This window comes from Pipistrellus hanaki (genome assembly GCF_964339955.1).
Source record: "Pipistrellus hanaki genome assembly, chromosome: 20".
Lineage (NCBI taxonomy): Eukaryota > Metazoa > Chordata > Mammalia > Chiroptera > Vespertilionidae > Pipistrellus > Pipistrellus hanaki.
The window spans coordinates 1,053,247-1,071,511 of NC_140522.1; the positions used below are offsets into that span (position 1 = coordinate 1,053,247).

An 18,265-nucleotide genomic window follows, 5' to 3' on the forward strand; every position below is an offset into this window, starting at 1 on the left:
AAAAAAAAAATCTGTGCTCAAAAATGTCGATTACGGTTTGAAGAATTAGAACAGTTTATTCTTTCTCGTGGTATCCCTCGCTGCCCTCCACCCCACTGCAGAAAAGCAAATGCTGCTCACTGCATTCCTGGCAGTGCTCGCCGCCGCTGATACGTGCTGGCTGACGGGTTTATTTCTGGCCAGCTATGCCTGACATCTCATTTCTGCCTTCCTCCAGGGAGCCCGAGGTCCTATCAGCAGTGGGTCCACACGGTCAAGGTAACGAGAGAGCCTTTCCGAATTCCTTCCTCCTCTGGCTCCGTCTGTGGGCGGGGGTCAGCCAACGTGTTTAATGTCCTCCCATGGGAATGTCTTTGTTGGATGCCTGTCTTTTTAAAATATATATATATATTTTATTGATTATTTTTTACAGAGAGGAAGGGAGAGGGACAGAGAGTTAGAAACATCGATCAGCTGCCTCTTGCACACTCCCTACTGAGGATGTGCCCGCAACCAAGGTACATGCCCTCGACCAGAATCGAACCTGGGACCCTCGAGTCCGCAGGCTGACGCTCTATCCACTGAGCCACACCGGTTAGGGCTTGTGCTTGTCTTTATGAATACGATGTCCGATGGAAAGCTTTGGTCCGGGGACAGATGGCTTTCTTGGAAAAAGCAAGAGTCCACTGCCCCCATGAATTCTGTCCCAAAGCAAGGAACTGGGTGGAGTAGTGAGATGATTGGGTGGGAATTTTATCCTTTCTGGGACAGTCTTTTTTTTTTTTTTTTTTTTTTTTTTAATATGTTTGTTTGTATTTTCAAATACAGAAAGCCCTCTTCCACAAATTGAGACTTGATGGCTCAACATGAAAACAGTTTTGATATATTTTTATTTTAAATGTATTTTATTGATTTTTTTTTTTTTTACAGAGAAGAAGGGAGAGGGATAGAGAGTTAGAAACATGGATGAGAGAGAAACATCCATCAGCTGCCTCTTGCACACACACCCCCTATTAGGAATGTGCCTGCAACCAAGGTCCATGCCCTTGACCGGAATCGAACCTGGGACTCTTCCGTCCGCAGGCCGACGCTCTACCCACTGAGCCGCACCGGCGAGGGCTGTGATTTCTCTTGTACGATTTCTTTATCCCTGCAGCGGGCTTCACCTTCCACGGTGAGCCCGGCGGGCGTGGCCCCGTGGCGGAGCGTCCACCTAGGAACCAGGAGGTCAGGGTTCCATCCCGGCCGAGGGCACAGGCCCGGGTGGTGGGCGCCGGCCCCAGTGGAGGGCGTGCAGGAGGCCGCCGATCCGTGCGTCTCTCTCCTCCTGGCTGTTCTGTGGGCCTTCGCTTAGCCAGTGGCGAGAGCTTTCTTTCTGCAGCAGCTCGCGTGCTTGTGTCCGGGGCCATCTGGTCAACCGCGGTTGGAAACGGGTGTCTGTGCTTCCTTTGCAGAAAGGGGGCGCCCTGTTCAACTCGGCCGTGACCAAAGCCACCCCCGCGATGCGGACCGCGTACAAATACGTAAGTGAGTCTCCCTCGGACGCTTCAGCATTCCACCCGTCACATGTTATGGCGTGTTTTCAGCCGAGAGACCTGTGGGTCTAGAATGTGCCCTTACTTTCCTTTTAAATCTGATGTTCAGACATCAGAAATCACACTGAACCAAAGAAACCCAGCTGCTCCAAGGGTATCATTATATATATATTCAAATATATTTTTATTGATTTTTTTACAGAGAGGAAGGGAGAGAGATAGAGAGCTAGAAACGTCGATGAGAGAGAAATACCGACCAGCTGCCCCTCTCTTGCACACCCCCTACCAGGGATGTGCCCTCAACCAACGTACATGCCCTTGACCGGAATCGAACCTGGGACCTTTCAATCTGTAGGCAGATGCTCTCTCCACTGAGCCAAACAGGTTTTGGCATCCTTTTATTGTTAAACATATTTGTATTGATTTCAGAGAGGGAGGGAGAGAGAGAGAAACATCCATGGTGACAGAGAATCATGGATCGGCTGCCTCCCTGCCCCACCCCTCCCCCCCACCCCAAACTGGGGATGGAGCCCGCAACCCGGACACGTGCTCTTGACCGGAATGGAACCGAGCCTGCAGGCCGGCGCTCTATCGACTGAGCCACACAGGCTGGGGCTTGGGTCCTCGCTCTTGAAGCCGCCTTCTGAGCCCGGCCCTTGTCTTCTTGTCTTCCAGGCCAAGAGCCACGCCAAGCAGGGCATCCGGGAGGTGAAAAGCAAGCTCAGACACAAGGTATGCCGCCCCCGCCGCCTCTGCCCTCCCCCGCTGCTCAGGCCGCACTGATCCCTCCCTCGGGATGCTCCTCGGTAATGACCTTGGAAGTGCGCTCGGCCCCGGGTCCCGGGATGGGCTTTTTATAACCAGCCCCCCCGGACACCCGCCTGCCGTTCTGCAGGGTCTCTCCATCGCGTGCATATTTTATCATCGGCCCCAAGATGCTCTCACGGGAGGCGCTGTCTCCAGAAGGTTCACGGCCTGGGTAGATAGCCCTGCCGAAACGCAGATCATTTTTTATGAATTTTAAAATATATTTTTTTTAAAAAGTAGGTATGTTTATGGATGTCAGAGAGGAAGGGACACAGGCAGAGAGGGATAGAAACATCCACAAGGAGAGGGAATCATGGATCAGCTGCCTCCTGCACGCCCCCTCACTGGGGATGTGCCCGCAACCAAGGTCCATGCCCTTGACCGGAATCGAACCCGGGACCCTTCAGTCCCCAAGCCGACGCTCTATCCGCTGAGCCGCATCCATGTGGGCGGGAACCTAGTTTTCTAAGTAGATCCTCGAGGCGTCCAGCTGAGGGCTCTCTCCGGCGATGTACGTCTGCCTCGGGCCCCTGGCGTCTGTCCGTCGCCCGGGGAGCGTTTAGAAATCACCCCGTGTCTCTCTCCCGCGCGCAGGAGAACGAGGACGAGGACCGGACCGCCTCCGGGTTCGTGCAGTACACGCCGGTCTACACCTCGCACAACCACCGGGCCGGAAGCCCGGAGAAGCGCAGGCTCACCCAGGTACGGCCCCACCCCCGGGCCTCCAGGAGGGGGCGCGCAGGAGGCGGTGAGGTGACCCGTGTCTCTTCTCTCTTTCCTTCTCCCTTTCTCTCTCTTAAAAAAAAAAAAAAATTAAAAACGATAAGCTGTATTTAAATAACTAGTTCACAATGTTAAGTGGTGGTGAGGAGGAGGAGGAGGAGGATGAGGATGATTCCACCAGGGTAGCCACCCGCTCTGGTTCTTGCTGTTTGCGTGCAGGGGGCGGCCAATCCGTGATTCTCTCTCATCACAGATGTTTCTATCTCTCTCTCTCCCTCCTGCTTCCGCTCTGACATCCATACAAGCACATCTAAACCAAAATAATATACGCACTGAGTGGCCAAATGACGATGATCTCTACACACATAATAATCTGGCCACTCAGTGTGTGTGTGTATATATATATATATATATATATATATATATATATATATATATATATATATCTCTTAGAGGCCCGGTGCATGAATTTGTGCACGGGTGGGGCCCGGCCAGCCTGGCCAGGGGGAGGGGACATGGGCGGTTGGCCGGCCAGCCTGCCTGCTGGTTGCACTGCTGGCCGAGGGGACAATTTGCATATTAGCCTTTTATTCTACAGAATACACACTGAGTGGCTGGATTATTATGTGTTCAGAGAGCATCATCATCTGGCAACTCAGTGTGTGTGTGTGTGTGTGTGTGTGTGTGTGTATCTATTTCTATCTATCTATCTATCTATCTATCTATCTATCTATCTATCAGAGGCCCGGTGCATGAATCCGTGCATGGGTGGGGTCCGGCCAGCCTGGCCAGGGGGAGGGGACGTGGGCGGTTGGCTGGCCTGCCTGCTGGTCGAACTCCTGGTCGAGGGGACCATGTGCATATCAGCCTTTTATTCTGTAGGATAGACACGGAGTGGCCAGGTTATTTATTATCTCTGTACACATAATAATCTGGCCACTCAGAGTGTGTGTGTGTGTGTGTGTGTGTATTTCTTGTATCAAGAAACCTCTTGGCTTATCAGACCTTGAGGATGCAATTTTGTTGTCCATGGAATTACCGAAATTAAGGATCCAGACTCGCCGGTCTCTGTCCCCGAGCGCCCTGGCCTCAGCCTCCTGCTCCCAGCTCCCCGGACCTGCGTGGCCGGAATTCCCAATTTCCATCTGTCCTTCCTGCACAAGCTGTGAACCGGAGGGAGGATGGTGACTGGTGACACTCCGAGCGTGTGCTTAGCAGCGAGAAAAGGCAGGTCCCCGGGATGAGTGTACGCAGACCCCGGACTGTCTGAGCTCCCAGCCCCTGAGCCTGGCGGCCGGCATCGATTGCTCATCTCCTCCCCCGACCCCACCCCCTCTGCCCCCCGCCCCGCGGGAGCCGAGCCGGCAGTGCCAATTAGCCTGGCCGCTCCGTCTCGCTGATGAGGCTCTGGCAGGTCCGGGACGGCTCCCAATTAGGCGCTGCCTCTGTGCAGCCTAACGGGGCCCCGGGGAGGGCGTCCCCGTGGCCGGCCGGCCGGCACCGCCGCCGGTGGGTCCGGGGCGGATGTGGGGGTCGGAGCTGCGCGTCCGTCGTCATCTCGGCCACGGACGGGCCGTCTCTCCTCCGTGGGACGTCAGAGCCGGACCCCGGGGCTGGCGGCCGAGGTGTAGGCGCGTCTCTGCTCCGCGGTGCGGCCTGAGCTGCTGACCGGCAGAGGCCGGGGGTGTTTGCCGAGGAAAGACGGGGGAGAGCCCTGGAAGGAGGCGTTTGTGGTCGCAGGAGCCTGTCTGAGTCCGGGAACAGTGTGTGTGTGTGTGTGTGTGTGTGTGTGTGTGTGTGTCTGCATCTCCCTCCCTCCCCCCCCCCTCTCTCTCTCTTTCTCTCTCTCTCTCTCAGTGTGTGTGTGTGTGTGCATCTCCCTCCCTCCCCCCCCCCTCTCTCTCTCTTTCTCTCTCTCTCTCTCAGTGTGTGTGTGTGTGTGTGTGTGCATCTCCCTCCCTCCCCCCCCCCTCTCTCTCTCTCTCAGTGTGTGTGTGTGTGTGTCTGCATCTCTCTCTCTCTCTCTCTCTCTCTCTCTCTCTCTCTCTTTCTTTCTCTCTCTCTCAGTGTGTGTGTGTGTGTGTGTGTCTGCATCTCCCTCCCTCCCTCCCTCTCCCTCTCTCTCTCTCTCTCTCTTTCTCTCTTTCTCTGTGTGTGTGTGTGTGTGTGTGTGTGCATCTCCCCCCCCCTCTCTCTCACACACACACACACACACAGCAGGATGCGTGTGCCACCGGCGGGAGCTTCGCTGCTGTGCACACCAGCCTCAGCAGATGGCTGGCCCGGAGCAAGGCCAGGGCAGGGCGGGCTCTGTTGGTGAACCCTGGACACCCGGCAGGCCTGGCTCTTAACCCTCTCCCGGCCGGGCCCCCGTTTCTTTCCAGCCCACCCACCCACCCACCCACCCAGGCGCGGGCCTCGTGGGCTGCGGGCGGCAGCACCGCCTGCAGGACACCCGTCCCTCCGTGGGCGCGCGGCGAACGCCGGACGTAAAACGAATGTCATGGGCGGCTGTGCTTCCTGCTCAGGGAAGATTCCAGAACACGGCACCACGGGCCGTGGCATAGCTTTTTGCTTGATTGGTTGGTCCAGAAAGAGCCCTGGCCGGTGCAGCTCAGTGGATAGAGGGTCGGCCTGCAGACTGAAGGGTCCCGGGTTCGATTCCGGTCAAGGGCACATGCCGGGGGTAAGGGGCGTGCAGAAGGCAGCCGATCCATGATTTTCTCACATTAGGTGTTTCTCCCTCTCCTTTCCTCTCTGAAATCAATAAAACTATGTTTATTAAAAAAAGAAAAAGATAAGGAAATCTGTTAGCAAGTTCTAGACGATAAAAACAATTTTTTGGACGTGTCTTATGGGAACATGCTCCCATTTGAAGGCGCCCCAGAAAAACTGTCTCCACGGAAACACCTTTTAGCGTCTCTGTCCCGAAGTCTCTCTTTCCTTAGCTCATCGTCCGTCTAATGTATACGGACGCCTCTCGTTTCTAAATCTGCTCTTTTGAGGCCGGTATTGAACAGTTAGTGGTGCCACGTTGTTGGTTTTAAAGAAAGCTATTTCCCCTGTGTGTGTGTGTGTGTGTGTGTTTTCATTGTTGAAATAATACTCATGTCCAGCATGTTAACATATATGATTCAGTTATGGGTTACAAGGCTGCCCTCTAGTGGGCGTGAGCCAATCCTTTCCTTCCTTGAAAGATGAGTGCTGCAGGAGAGAAATGAACATCCAGGATGAGAGAGAACCGCGGATCGGCTGCCTCCTGCACGCCCCACGCTGGGGATGGAGCCCGCAACCCGGGCCTGTGTCCTGACCGGGGAATCGAACCCTGACCTCCTGGTTCACAGGTCGACGCTCACGCCACGCCAGCTGGGCTGATAGAATCTTATTATAGTCTGAGCGGGATTGAGGTCTCTTTGCACGTGGCTATAGTTCCCGTCAACAAAAAATGATAGCACGGGTGCTTTTAAAGCTGTTTTCCGATTCTGAACGGCGTGCATTGGTTAAGCTTGCTGCCATTGTCATCCCGTAGAGTTCACGTTATCTCATGCAAGTCCTAGCAACCCAAAACGCATAAGCTCAGGGGTTTGCTGGGTGGGGTTTGGGTAAGCAAGGTAACACTTCTGAGCCTCACAACTCTAAACTGGGGACAGTGGGACCGAGGACCTGCCTTCAGACACATCACAGGTCACATGCATCTTAATTAAAAAAATATATATATATATATATTATTGATTTTTTACATTATATTTTATTGATTTTATACAGAGAGGAAGGGAGAGGGATAGAGAGTTAGAAACATCGAAGAGAGAGAACCATCGATCAGCTGCCTCTTGCACACCCCCTAATGGGGATGTGCCCGCAACCAAGGTACATGCCCTTGACCGGAATCGAACCCGGGACCTTCCAGTCCGCAGGCCGGCGCTCTATGCACTGAGCCAAACCGGTTTTGGCAAGCATCTTAATTTTATAAAATCTAAAGAAACATATTTGCCCGTTCCTCTGCCTGTATCTCTCATCACCGCCCCCCCCTCACACACACACACACACACACACACACACACACACTCCCTACCCTAACCCCCTTATGCATGGAATGGGCCAGGCCCTTTGCCGGATTGGGGTCTGCCTGCCATCTGGCGGCAGAAGCGGTAACTGCAGGGGCAGCAGGGGGTGGTCCGGACAGGAAGTTGGGTGGTGGTTCTGTGACCTGGGCCTGTGGCCTCCCGGAAGCCATTGCACCCGAGTCCCTGGCCAGCGGGACCCGTAAGCGCAGAGACACGATCTGGGTGGGTTCAGTCACGACGGAAGCCAGCGGTGCTTGTGTCGAGTCAGCTGCCATGTTTGTCTGTCTTGAGTGCTGATGGAATCGGTTGTAAGCCAAGTATTCCCAGAACAAGGAGGGACTGAGCGACCGACCAACCCACCGACCGACCGACCGACTGGGTGGGTGGGTTACGTATAGACATGTTCAGTCCTCTCACTTGTTCTTTTTTTTTGGTTTTTAATACATTTTATTGATTTAAAATATATATATATATATTTATTGATTTTTTTCACAGAGAGGAAGGGAGAGGGAGAGAGAGCCAGAAACATGGATGAGAGAGAAACATCCATCAGCTGCCTCCTGCACACCCCCCACTGGGGATGTGCCTGCAACCAAGGTCCATGCCCTTGACCGGAATCGAACCCGGGGCCCTTCAGTCCGCATGCTGACGCGCTATCCACTGAGCCACACCGGTCAGCGCTCTCATTTGTTTTCGGAGTGTGAGTGGGAGGGGGAGTAAGTGTGGAGACACATAACCCCTCCCTCTCTCCTCCTCCTTCCTGCCCAGCTCATCACGTTGATCGGGTAACACTGAAAACCCCGAATGCGCGTTGCTTCTAACAGTGTGCCTTACCGCCCGGCCGGTGTGGCTGTGTGGTTGAGCGTCGACCTAGGGCCCAGGAGGTCAGGGTTCGATTCCCAATCAGGCCACCTGCCCGGGCGGCGGGCTGCATCCCCAGGGCGGGGCGGGCAGGAGGCCTCGGATCCATGGTTCTCTCTCATCAGGGATGTTTCTCTCTCTCCCTCTCCCTTCCTCTCTGAAATCGATGTTATAAAAAATGTTTCTTTGCAGCTGAAACCGGAGTGGCTCCGTGGATGGAGCGCCAGCCTGCGGGCGGAAGGGTCCCGGGTTCGATTCCCGGTCAAGGGCATGGACCTTGGTGGCGGGCACATCCCCGGTGGGGAGCGTGCAGGAGGCAGCTGGTCGATGCTTCTCTCTCATCGATGTTTCTGACTCTCTCTTCCTCTCCCTTCCTCTCTGTAATAAATCAATAACATGCATTTAAAAACAAACAAACACGTTCCTTTGCAAATCAAACCGCTTCTGAAACGTGACGAGAAAGGAGACTCGCTGTCTTACTAACGCTGTCTGTCTATCCGTCTGTCCCTCCCGCAGGCGCGCATCCACAGGCCCCTCAAGAGCCTCGGCGACGACGGTGGGCCGGGCGGGGACCAGGATGAGGACGCGGACCGCACCAGCAAGTCAGTACCGGGTTCGAGGCCCCGCCCGGCCCCGGGGCTGGAGGCGGCCGCTGTGGGTTACCCTGGAGACCTTCTGAGAGGGCGCCCCCCCCCCGCCCGCACCCCTGGGCATCGGGTTTTACCCCCAGGGATGCTCTGAGCCCGTCCCCACGTCCGGGGGTGAATCCGGAGCCGGGAGAGCGGGGAGGGCCTGGGCTAGCATCCGGCTCTCTGCCGCCGTGGACTCTCCGGCTGCACGTTCTTTTTTCCTTTTTAAAATATCTTTTAATTGATTTTTAGAGCGAGAGGGTGGGAGAGGGATGGAGGGAGAGAAACATCTGTGATAACAGAGAATCGTGGATCGGCTGCCTCCTGCACACCCCACGCTGGAGTTCGAGTGTGGAACCCTGAGCAGGTGCCCTGATCTCTTGGCTCCTGGATGGTCGGTCGCTCAACCACTGAGCCACACAGGCCAGCCCCAGCTGCATGTTCTTTAAAAAAAAATTTTGATTTTTTTTTTTCACAGGGAGGATAGAGAGTTAGAAACATCGATGAGAGAGAAACACTGATCAGCTGCCTCCTGCACACCTCCTACTGGGGATGTGCCCGCAACCAAGGCACATGCCCTTGATTGGAATCGAACCTGGGACCCTTGAGTCTGAAGGCTGACACTCTATCCACTGAGCCACACTGGTTAGGGCTCTTTTTTTTTTTTGTGTGTGTGTGTGTGTGTGTGTGTGTGTGTTTTTAAATATATTTTATCGATGTCAGACAGGACGAGAGTGGGAGAGAGAGAGAGAGAGAGAGACATCCATGATGAGAGAGAATACCATGGATCGGCTGCCTCCTGCACGCCTCCTCCTGGGGATGGAGCCCAAAACCCATGTGCCCTTGGCCGGAATCGAACCTGGGACCCTCCGGTCCGCAGGCCGACGCTCTATCCAGTGAGCCGCACCCGCCGGCGGGGCCCGGCTGCACGTTCTTCAGGCAGGTGGTGCTCGGAATTCCCGGGTGTGAGCTGGTGGAGACATCCCTCCCGGGGCCAGCCGGGCCCAGGGGCTCCGTCTTCCTGCTGTTCCTGGCGCGGGAGCGGCGAGAGGCCGGGTGCCCCCACCCCCTGAGCGTGTCCCCTGCGTCCCCCCCGCCCCCCAGGCTGTCCTCCGAGGACGGGGAGGAGGCCGCGCCCGACTCCTACGAGAGCGACGACTCTGCGGAGCCGCGGGGCAAGGCGCTGTACGCGGGGGAGATGGACCTGCTGGGCGAGATCCTGGACACGCTGAGCACCCACAGCTCGGACCCGGGCACGCTGGCGGCCGCCAAGAGCCTGGACTTCTTCCGCTCCATGGACGACATCGACTACACGGCCGGGGTGAGTGAGCGGCGCCCCTGGGGCCGGGTTCGAGGCCCACGCTACCCCCCCCACCCCCTGCCCCCCGTGGCTGGTGTGGTTCAGTGGGTAGAGCGGCTCTCGGGGCCCTGGAGGGCGGCTCTTCCACCAAACACCACGGCCCGGGCGGGTCTGTGTGGAAGACGTGGCGTTCGGAGACGTTTACGTAAAAAAAGGTGGCTCTCCAGAGACACGTCCGCCGTGGTGCTGTGGGTATTGGGCTCTGTGGACGGATGAGGCTACAGACCCCGGTCTTAGTTCGGACAAGGGTGGGACCTCTCGTGGGTACGTGTCCCGACTTCAAAAATACGATAATGTTGGATCGTGAAGAATTAATTGAAGCAAAAAAAAAAAAAAAAAGATTCAGTGTTTTCCCTTTTACTCAGCCAACCCTGGCAGTGGTGGTTAGGAATTGAAATTCTTTTTGCCAAGAGGCAGAGCTTTCTGACCATCTCATTCTACGGTGTCTTTTTTTTTTTTTTTTTAAATATATATTTTATTGATTTTTCTACAGAGAGGAAGGGAGAGAGATAGAGAGTTAGAAACACCGATGAGAGAGAACCATCCATCAGCTGCCTCCTGCACACTCCCTACTGGGGATATACCCGCCACCAAGGTCCATGCCCTTGACCGGAATCGAACCCGGGACCCTTCAGTCTGCAGGCCCACGCTCTATCCACTGAGCCACACCGGTTTCGGCAGAAACACATACTTTGAATATACATTTAATAACTACATGGAACCCACGTAATAACCACATATCGTGTCCTAACCAAATACAATCATGAGGGCTGCTAACGCGACGATGCCGTCATTCTGTCCACGACGCTCCTGACCGGGCTGTCTGTCTGTCTGTCTGTCTCCTCCCGCAGAACAAGCCCAGCGCGCCCAGCGAGGACAACCTGGCGGTGCTCTGCGGCGGCTCCGGGGACCAGGGTGCCTGGCACCGCGGCCAGGACGACTGCGCCCTCCACGGCCGGCACCTGCCCCCGTCCCCCCGGAAGCGGGCGAGCTCCAGCTGTGCCCCGGGCCCCCCGCTCTGCAGCCTGAAGGAGGAGAACGGCGCCCGGTCCCCGGACGGGGACCCCCGGAGCGGCCGCCCCGGGGCGGACCCCCCGCCTCCGCCGGCCGCCCCCTCGGAGCCGGCTGTCCCTCGGGCTCCTCCTCCTCCAGACCTGGCCGTCCAGGCAGAAGACGGGGACTCAGACCGGGAGGAAACACAAACCCAGGCCCCGGACACCGACCTGCTGGTGCCCAGCCTCCTGGGGCGCCGGCCGTCCTCCTCGGTCCCCTGGGAGAGGGCCGGGCCGGGCGTCCGGGAGGCTCCGTGTCCCGACCCCACGCCCGCCTCCCAGCCGGACGGGAACGTGGCCACCGGGGGAGGCAGGCGTGGGAACCAGGCCTCCTCCTCCTCCTGCTCCTCCTCCTCCTCCGTCGAGAACTGAGGGCCGGCCTCGGGCGTCCACTTGTCTCCGGGGACCCTGGAGGGTCCCCTGGAGGGTCCCCCACGGAACCCCGAGCGGTAAACGGTCACGTGTAGGCACGGCGACGCTCACGGTTGTGTAGACATTCTCGTTTCCGTGGGAGACATCGCCCGGAGGAGGAGGGCCGGGGGGGTCTGTGTGACCCGTCGGTCTTTCGGGGCAAAAGCTACTTCCTCTCCTGTGCCCTTCAATCAGGTACTAGGCGTGTGCGTGTGCGTGTGCGTGTGCGTGTGTGTGCGTGTGTGGAGAGAGTCTATATACCGGACATGTGACGTCCCAGGATTGGTGCTTACCGCCCGCGTTTTATTTAAACTGAGGATGTGCGTGCCGAGAAGCCTTGCACAGGACCCCGTCGCGGCTCCACACGCGTGTCCGACGGCGGAGCAGGAGCCGATCCCGGGGGCAACGCTCTTCTCCGAGCTCCCCCGCCCCGAGCGGCTGGGACTCCGGACCCACCGCTGCCTTAACCTCCCACCGCCCGCGGGCAAGCATGAGCCCTCCCTGCGGTCCTGGCTCCGTCCTCGGCTCCTCGGGGGGTCCCGTCTCCTCAGATCCGCTCCCCGGCGTGGCTGTGACAGCTGCCCGGCCCCATCCCGGGTACCGTTTCCCTCAAGGCCTTCCCAGCTGGATCCGTGCCTTACTGACCCTGCGGAGTCCGCATCCCAAACAAAAGCAAAACCCAGCGCCGTCCGAGCTGTCCTGGGAAGTCACCCCAAGGCTGGGAGCGGGCGCCCCCGTGTCACCCCATTGAAACGGGGGGATGCAGAGACGTCAGCGTGAGGCCCGCGCGTGCAGAAGTGTCTTCGTCTGCCCGGCTGCTGCTCTGCCCCGTCCCAGCGAAGCCAGCCGTCTGCAAACTCCCCCGCCGCTGGGGTTCCACGTGGGTGAAGACCTCACGCCTGTCTGTCCGGCAGAGAGACTTGTGTCCGCGAGGGAGACGGGCTCTCCACAGATTCGGGGTTCTCCCCAGAACTCCCTCCGGCCCCCCCTTACTCCAAGCCTGCATCCTTCACCCTGAGCTGGGATACCGGGCACAGCGGGAGACAGGAGAGCAGGGTGTGAACTCCGCAGCCATGGCTTGGCGTGAGGGTGTATGAAGTAGCATGGCGACGCGTGTGAGTGGCGGGATGGGGGCCGCCTTTCGCGTGTTTTAGGAAAGCACCCCGATCAGGGCACGGGCACCGTTCTGACGGAACACGGATGACCCGTTCGCCCAGCGGGTGGCCATGGACGCCTCGGCCTGGCCTGGACGGAGGCAGGGGGCGACGTCGGAGGAGGATGGAGGGAAAGGAGGCGGATGGGCGTGGTCCCTGCGGGGAAGGAGCCGGTTGGAAGGAGCCGGCGAATATCAATAATAGTAATAATAATAATAGTAACAATTAATAATAATAATACATTCTGCTTAGACGTTGTGAACCCAAGATCCTAATACCAAACAAAGAAAGCCTTTTCAAGCTGCTCTACCTGACCCTTGCTCTGTCTCAGAACCGCAGTGCCATTGCTAAGGTCACGAACTCTCTCTGTAATGATATATGAAGGATCTAGAATAATGCTGCTACCTGAGGTACCTACCGTGTTTCCCCGAAAATAAGACATCCTCCGAAAACAAGACCTAGCGCATGGAAAGATAAGACATCCCCTGAAAATAAGACCTAGCGCAACTTTGGGAGAAAAAAATTAATATAAGACACTGTCTTATTTTCGGGGAAACAGGGTACTTTTTATTTTGTTTAAGTCTATTTTTTATTGATTTTAGAGAAGAAGGGAGAGAGAGAGAGAGAGAGACATCCCTGAGGAGAGAGAATCACGGATCGGCTGCCTCCTGCACGCCCCACCCTGGGGATGGAGCCCCCAACCCGGGCCTGTGCCCTGACCGGGAATCGAACCCTGACCTCCTGGTTCCTAGGTCGACGCTCAGCCCCGGAGCCGGGCCAGCCCGGCTCCCATCCCCCTCCCTTTTCAATGAAGACTGTCGGTGGCAGGTGTTTCTCTTGCACTGAGTGCTAACTCCCTGATAGGATACGGGGTTGGGGTGAATCAGGGGGTGTCTCAGACAGGCAGAGGAAGTTGGGGTTCTGGGCCAGGGGAGAACACTGTGAATATTGTCAACATCCGTAGCTCTTCCTCCTTCTTTGCTAGAAAATTTGGGATTTTCAGGGGGGTGCGTGGGGAATCCACTCTTGTGGATACATTTTCGGATGCCAACGCCGTTCAGGTTCGCATGAGAGACCTTGGTTCGGGGCAGAGATTGGTCGGTGGGGACACAAGTTTCAGAACTTCAGTCTCCAAATCTAATTTCTCCAAAGCGCTTCATGACATGAGGAAGGAGTTCTTTCAAAACGGGTCAATACTGTGGGGGGGGGGGGGGTCTACCCCAGGGGGACACCCCACCCTCCGCTCAGTGGTCTGTGTCTTCAAGCCTGTGTGTGTGAGAGAGAGAGGGTGGTTTTGATGTGCACCTTGATTTGTTCTAGAGAATTCTGTGTGCGTAGGAAGAAGGGTACGTCATGTTGAAGAGGAAAAAAAAACCAGTAGGATTTTGTGCAATATGGTTTCTTTTGCGTCCTTGCGTCCAGACACGTGTGCACATCTGCTCCTGGGGGCAGGCGCCTTAAGACGGTGTGGCTCAGTATTTGTGTGAGACTGTATGTAGCAACGCCCTGGGTGATTTTTATTTTTTTTCTTTAGGGGAAGAAAAAAGAAATGTGTTCATGTTTCTGTACGTTGGCAGGAGACGTGTGTGTGTGTGTGTGTGTGTGTGTGTGTGTGTGTATTTAAAAATAATCACAGACAGGGCGTCATCACCAAACTGCCTCAGCGGCCATCCGTCTGCGAGAAGACGAATCCTCAGCCTTCGGGGCGTGGCGGCCGCGCTGTGGTTCTCACGGACACGGACACGGCACCGTGTGTCGGTTCCACGTGGCCCCGCCCACGCCACACCACGCCAGCCGAAGGGGCATTGGTCCGGCGAGGCCCACGGCCGTGGACGGCCACATCCTTCAGGGCATGGCCCGAAACGTGGGACCGCCCGTGAAATGAAGTTCATTGTGTGTGTGTGTGTGTGTGTGTGTGTGGTTTACCTCCCAGCTTCTCGAGGCTTCTACCTTTTAGGATACTTGAATCCTGCAGGAAAAGCACTGTGGGAATTCTGTAGCCCGGGATACAATATGCAAATCTACCAAAAAGCAAAAAAAAAAAAAAAAAAAAACTACAAAAAAACAACAACAAAAATCAAAGTGAAACCAGGTCCTGAGCGGCGGCCCCGTCGGATGCTGTGGGGTGAAGGGAGCCTCACCATCGGATACCTCTGTGCTGTGAGACCGCCCCTCTGTCTCTCGGTCCGCGTAGCTCCCGTCCTCCGTGGGGGGCAGCTGTCCATGTCCCTCAAGAAGGGCCCAGGAGGGTCACGGACAGATGGGTCTCCGATGGGTCCCCTGGCGCCGAGAATAGGACCCAAGAGGCCGGGTGCATCCTCAGGGTACCACGCCCCTCGGCCGGCCTCCTGCAGGGAACATCCCTCCCCCACTACGTGCTGGACGTGCGGCCCGTTTCACCATCGGATGCCAGACGCGAGCTTTCTGGAATGTTCTGTGGTTCTTCCGGTACTCACCCCGCAGGCAGGCAGGCAGGCCATGGGCGGGCGAGACTGAGCTTCTCTGTCTGCAGACACGGTACCCGAGAGGTTCCCGGGTGGAACTTGCCCGTCTGGTTCATTTCGTTCGCGTTAGCGCAGTAGCTGTGTAGGAGGACGGAGCCCTCGGCGGGCCACGGGGCCAGGCGTCGGGAGAAACACACCTCGAGGGTGCGGGGGCGGGCTCCACGGTGCTCGCACCCCGGTGGCTGCAGTGGGATTCATCTCAAAGGCTGACTGCTACCCCCGGGAGAACCTGGTGTGGACAAGGACGGTGTGTGGGGAGGGGAATCTTTAAACAACAACAAATGTATGCAAATAGGAACGTGGGATGGACTATGCATTACCGTAAAGTGCCCGACAATGCAGCGATGAAATAAAATCGGTTGGATAGCCGACCTCCCCGCGTGGCGGTGTGTGGCTCTTCTCTCGTCAGCGGGCAGGTGACCCCGTGGTTTCTGTCGGGGACCGAGGGGAGGTCCCAGCTTCGCTTCCCTGCAGACACAAGCCTACGTCATCCAGGTGCGTGGGGGTCACCTCAGAGGGTGAGGGTCTACAGTCGTGGGACAGGCACACAGAGTGCTCCTAAGTGTCTCAGGCGTGGCTGGCGTGGCTCCGTGGTGGAGTGTCGGCCTAGGAACCAGGAGGTCATGGTTCGATTCCCTGGTCAGGGCACAGGCCCGAGGTGTGGGCTCCATCTCCAGGGTGGGGCGTGTAGGGGGCAGCCGATCCATGAGTCTCTCTCATCGTGAATATTTCTCTTTCTCTCTCTCTGCCTTCCTCTCTGAAATCAATAAAAAAATATATTTTTTTTTAAATAAAAAAAGAAGCATCCATGGTGAGAGGGAATCATGGATCGGCTGGCCCCCGCACGACCCACACTGGGGATCGAGCCTGCAAACCCGGGCATGACCAGGAGTCGAACCCTGACCTCCTGGTTCCTAGGTTGATGGTCAACCCCTGAGCCACACAGGCCGGGTGACTGCATGTTTTTTGTTTTTGTTTGTTTAAATATATTGATTTCAGAGGGGAAGGGAGAGGAAAAGAGAGAGAGATGCATCCATGACGAGAGAGAACCATGGATGGGCTGCCTCCTGCACACCCCCTCCTGGGATGGAGCCCACAACCCAGGCATGTGCCCTTGAGCAGAATCAAACCCGGGACCCTTCCAGTCCGCAGGCCGACGCTCTATCCACTGAGCCACACCAGCTGGGACACAACTGCACGTGTTTAGCATCCAAAGCCCCAGGGACTGGGTGTGAAAGCAGCTGTCCTCAGTCAGGTGCTGCTGACAGCTTTATGGATGCTGCTGCCAGATTCCAGGAAGCAGGTGAGGCCAAGCCCTGGGACTGTGGACACTCAGCCCAGGGCGCCTTCTGTGCCACACTAGCTCAGCCAGATTCGGTGAGCCGGAGTGGGGGCGGTGAAGGATGAAGAAAAGACAGACGAGAGAAATAAAAGCTGGGTCCGGGTGGGACCCTGTCCTCCCTGATGGAGAGCTAGCGACAGCACCACCAACTACCAGCTGTGTATTTTACAGCAGATGCTGCGAGGCACACCATGGGTTTCTCATCCACCCAATTCCATGCACCTGAGCTCCATCCAGCCCACGTCACTCAGGCACCTGGGGCCACGTGTTCGGACCACAGGTGCACGCGGACAGCCACAGCTGCTGGCTGTCACGGTGGGGGGCGGGCTCTGCCCTCCAGGCTGGGACGTGCATGTGGTTTTGCCACAAGAGGACTGTGCCCGCTGTTTATTTTTATTATTTTAAATATATATTTTATTGATTTTTTTTTTTTTACAGAGAGGAAGAGAGAGTTAGCAACATCGATGAGAGAGGAACAGGCATCAGCTGCCTCCTGCACACCCCCTACTGGGGTCGCACTCGCACCCAAGGCTCTCGGGGGGGGGGGGGGGGGGGGGAGAGAGACACACGTGAGCGGCCGGGGGACCCCCACCACAGACCGGCTTTTCCCCATCAAAAAAAGAAAAAAAATCAATAATATATATTTTTTTAAAAATGAAATAAAATAAAAGAGGAGGTAAGCATGTGCCCTATGAGTCTGTTTCTTTGTGTGTGTGTGTGTGTGTGTGGATGGGGGGAGGGGGAGCGGGCGTTGGTTATTATTCATTTTATCATTTTATTTTTTATGGTTTAAAGAATGTCTCCTTTTTCCCCGATTGACCCCCCTCACCACCACCACCACCACCACCACCATGCCTGCCCTTTGAGTAATATATTTTTATTGATTTCAGAGAGGAAGGGAGAGGGAGAGAGAGAAATGTCAGTGATGAGAGAGAGTTGTTGATCAGCAGCCTTGTGTCACCCCCTGATGGGGGTGGAGCCCACAACCCGGGCCTGTGCCCTGACCGGGAATCGAACCCTGACCTCCTGGTTCCTAGGTTGATGCTCCACCCCTGAGCCACACCTATGGTTTGAACACCACCCCCGTGCCCGTGGAGAAACAAAACAACTGAACCAGCGGTCGGCAAACTCATGAGTCTGCAGAGCCAAATACCAACAGCACCACGATGGACATTTCTTAAAGAGCCACGTTTTTTAAACTTAAACTTAAATATATATATATATATATATATATATATATATATATATATATATATATATATATATATATTTTTTTTTTTAATTGATTTTTACAAAGAGGAAGGGAGAGGGATAGAGAGTTAGAAACATCGATGGGAGAGAAACATCCACCAGCTGCCTCCTGCACACTCCCTACTGGGGATGTGCCCATAACCAAGGTCCATGCCCTTGACCGGAATAGAACCTGGGACCTTTCAGTCCACAGACCGACGCTCTATCCATTGAGCCACACCGGTTTCGGCTAAACTTAAGCATCTTCTAACGCCACATCTTCCACACAGACTCGCCCGGGCCGTGGTGTTCTGTGGAAGAGCCGCCCTCCGGGGGCCAAAGAGCCGCCGTTGGCAGACCAGGGCACTAAACACAGCAGATTTCACGCCTGCGCTGGCCACGTGCTTCCCGGCGGATCTCACACCGCGTGGCAGGCGCTGATCCGCCAGGAGCTGGGGCCCGGCCTCCGTGTCGGGGACCCGGGGTATCGGGCCCACAGCTCGGTGTCCGGGCGCAGCCGTGCGATCGCAGGCTCGCGTCGCTGCCAGCTGCCAGGGTCCGCGCTGGCACCGGGCCTCCTGAGCTCAGCACTTTCCCGGCGCGGTCTGCCGAGA

General features: G+C 56.3%; 1 protein-coding gene across 2 annotated transcripts in view; it reads left to right on the plus strand.

Moving 5' to 3' along the window:
• DENND1B (DENN domain containing 1B) overlaps nt 1-15,455 on the plus strand; it is a 68,408-nt gene extending 52,953 nt beyond the window's left edge. For both annotated transcript variants that reach the window (XM_084868562.1, XM_084868563.1), the window contains 7 exons: nt 218-258; nt 1,434-1,502; nt 2,190-2,246; nt 2,916-3,023; nt 8,486-8,571; nt 9,703-9,919; nt 10,810-15,455. In XM_084868562.1, coding sequence (XP_084724688.1) covers nt 218-258; nt 1,434-1,502; nt 2,190-2,246; nt 2,916-3,023; nt 8,486-8,571; nt 9,703-9,919; nt 10,810-11,382 — 1,151 coding nt within the window. In that variant the 3' untranslated portion in view covers nt 11,383-15,455. The remainder of the gene's footprint in view (nt 1-217; nt 259-1,433; nt 1,503-2,189; nt 2,247-2,915; nt 3,024-8,485; nt 8,572-9,702; nt 9,920-10,809) is intronic.
• The last annotated feature ends 2,810 nt before the right edge of the window (nt 15,456-18,265 follow it).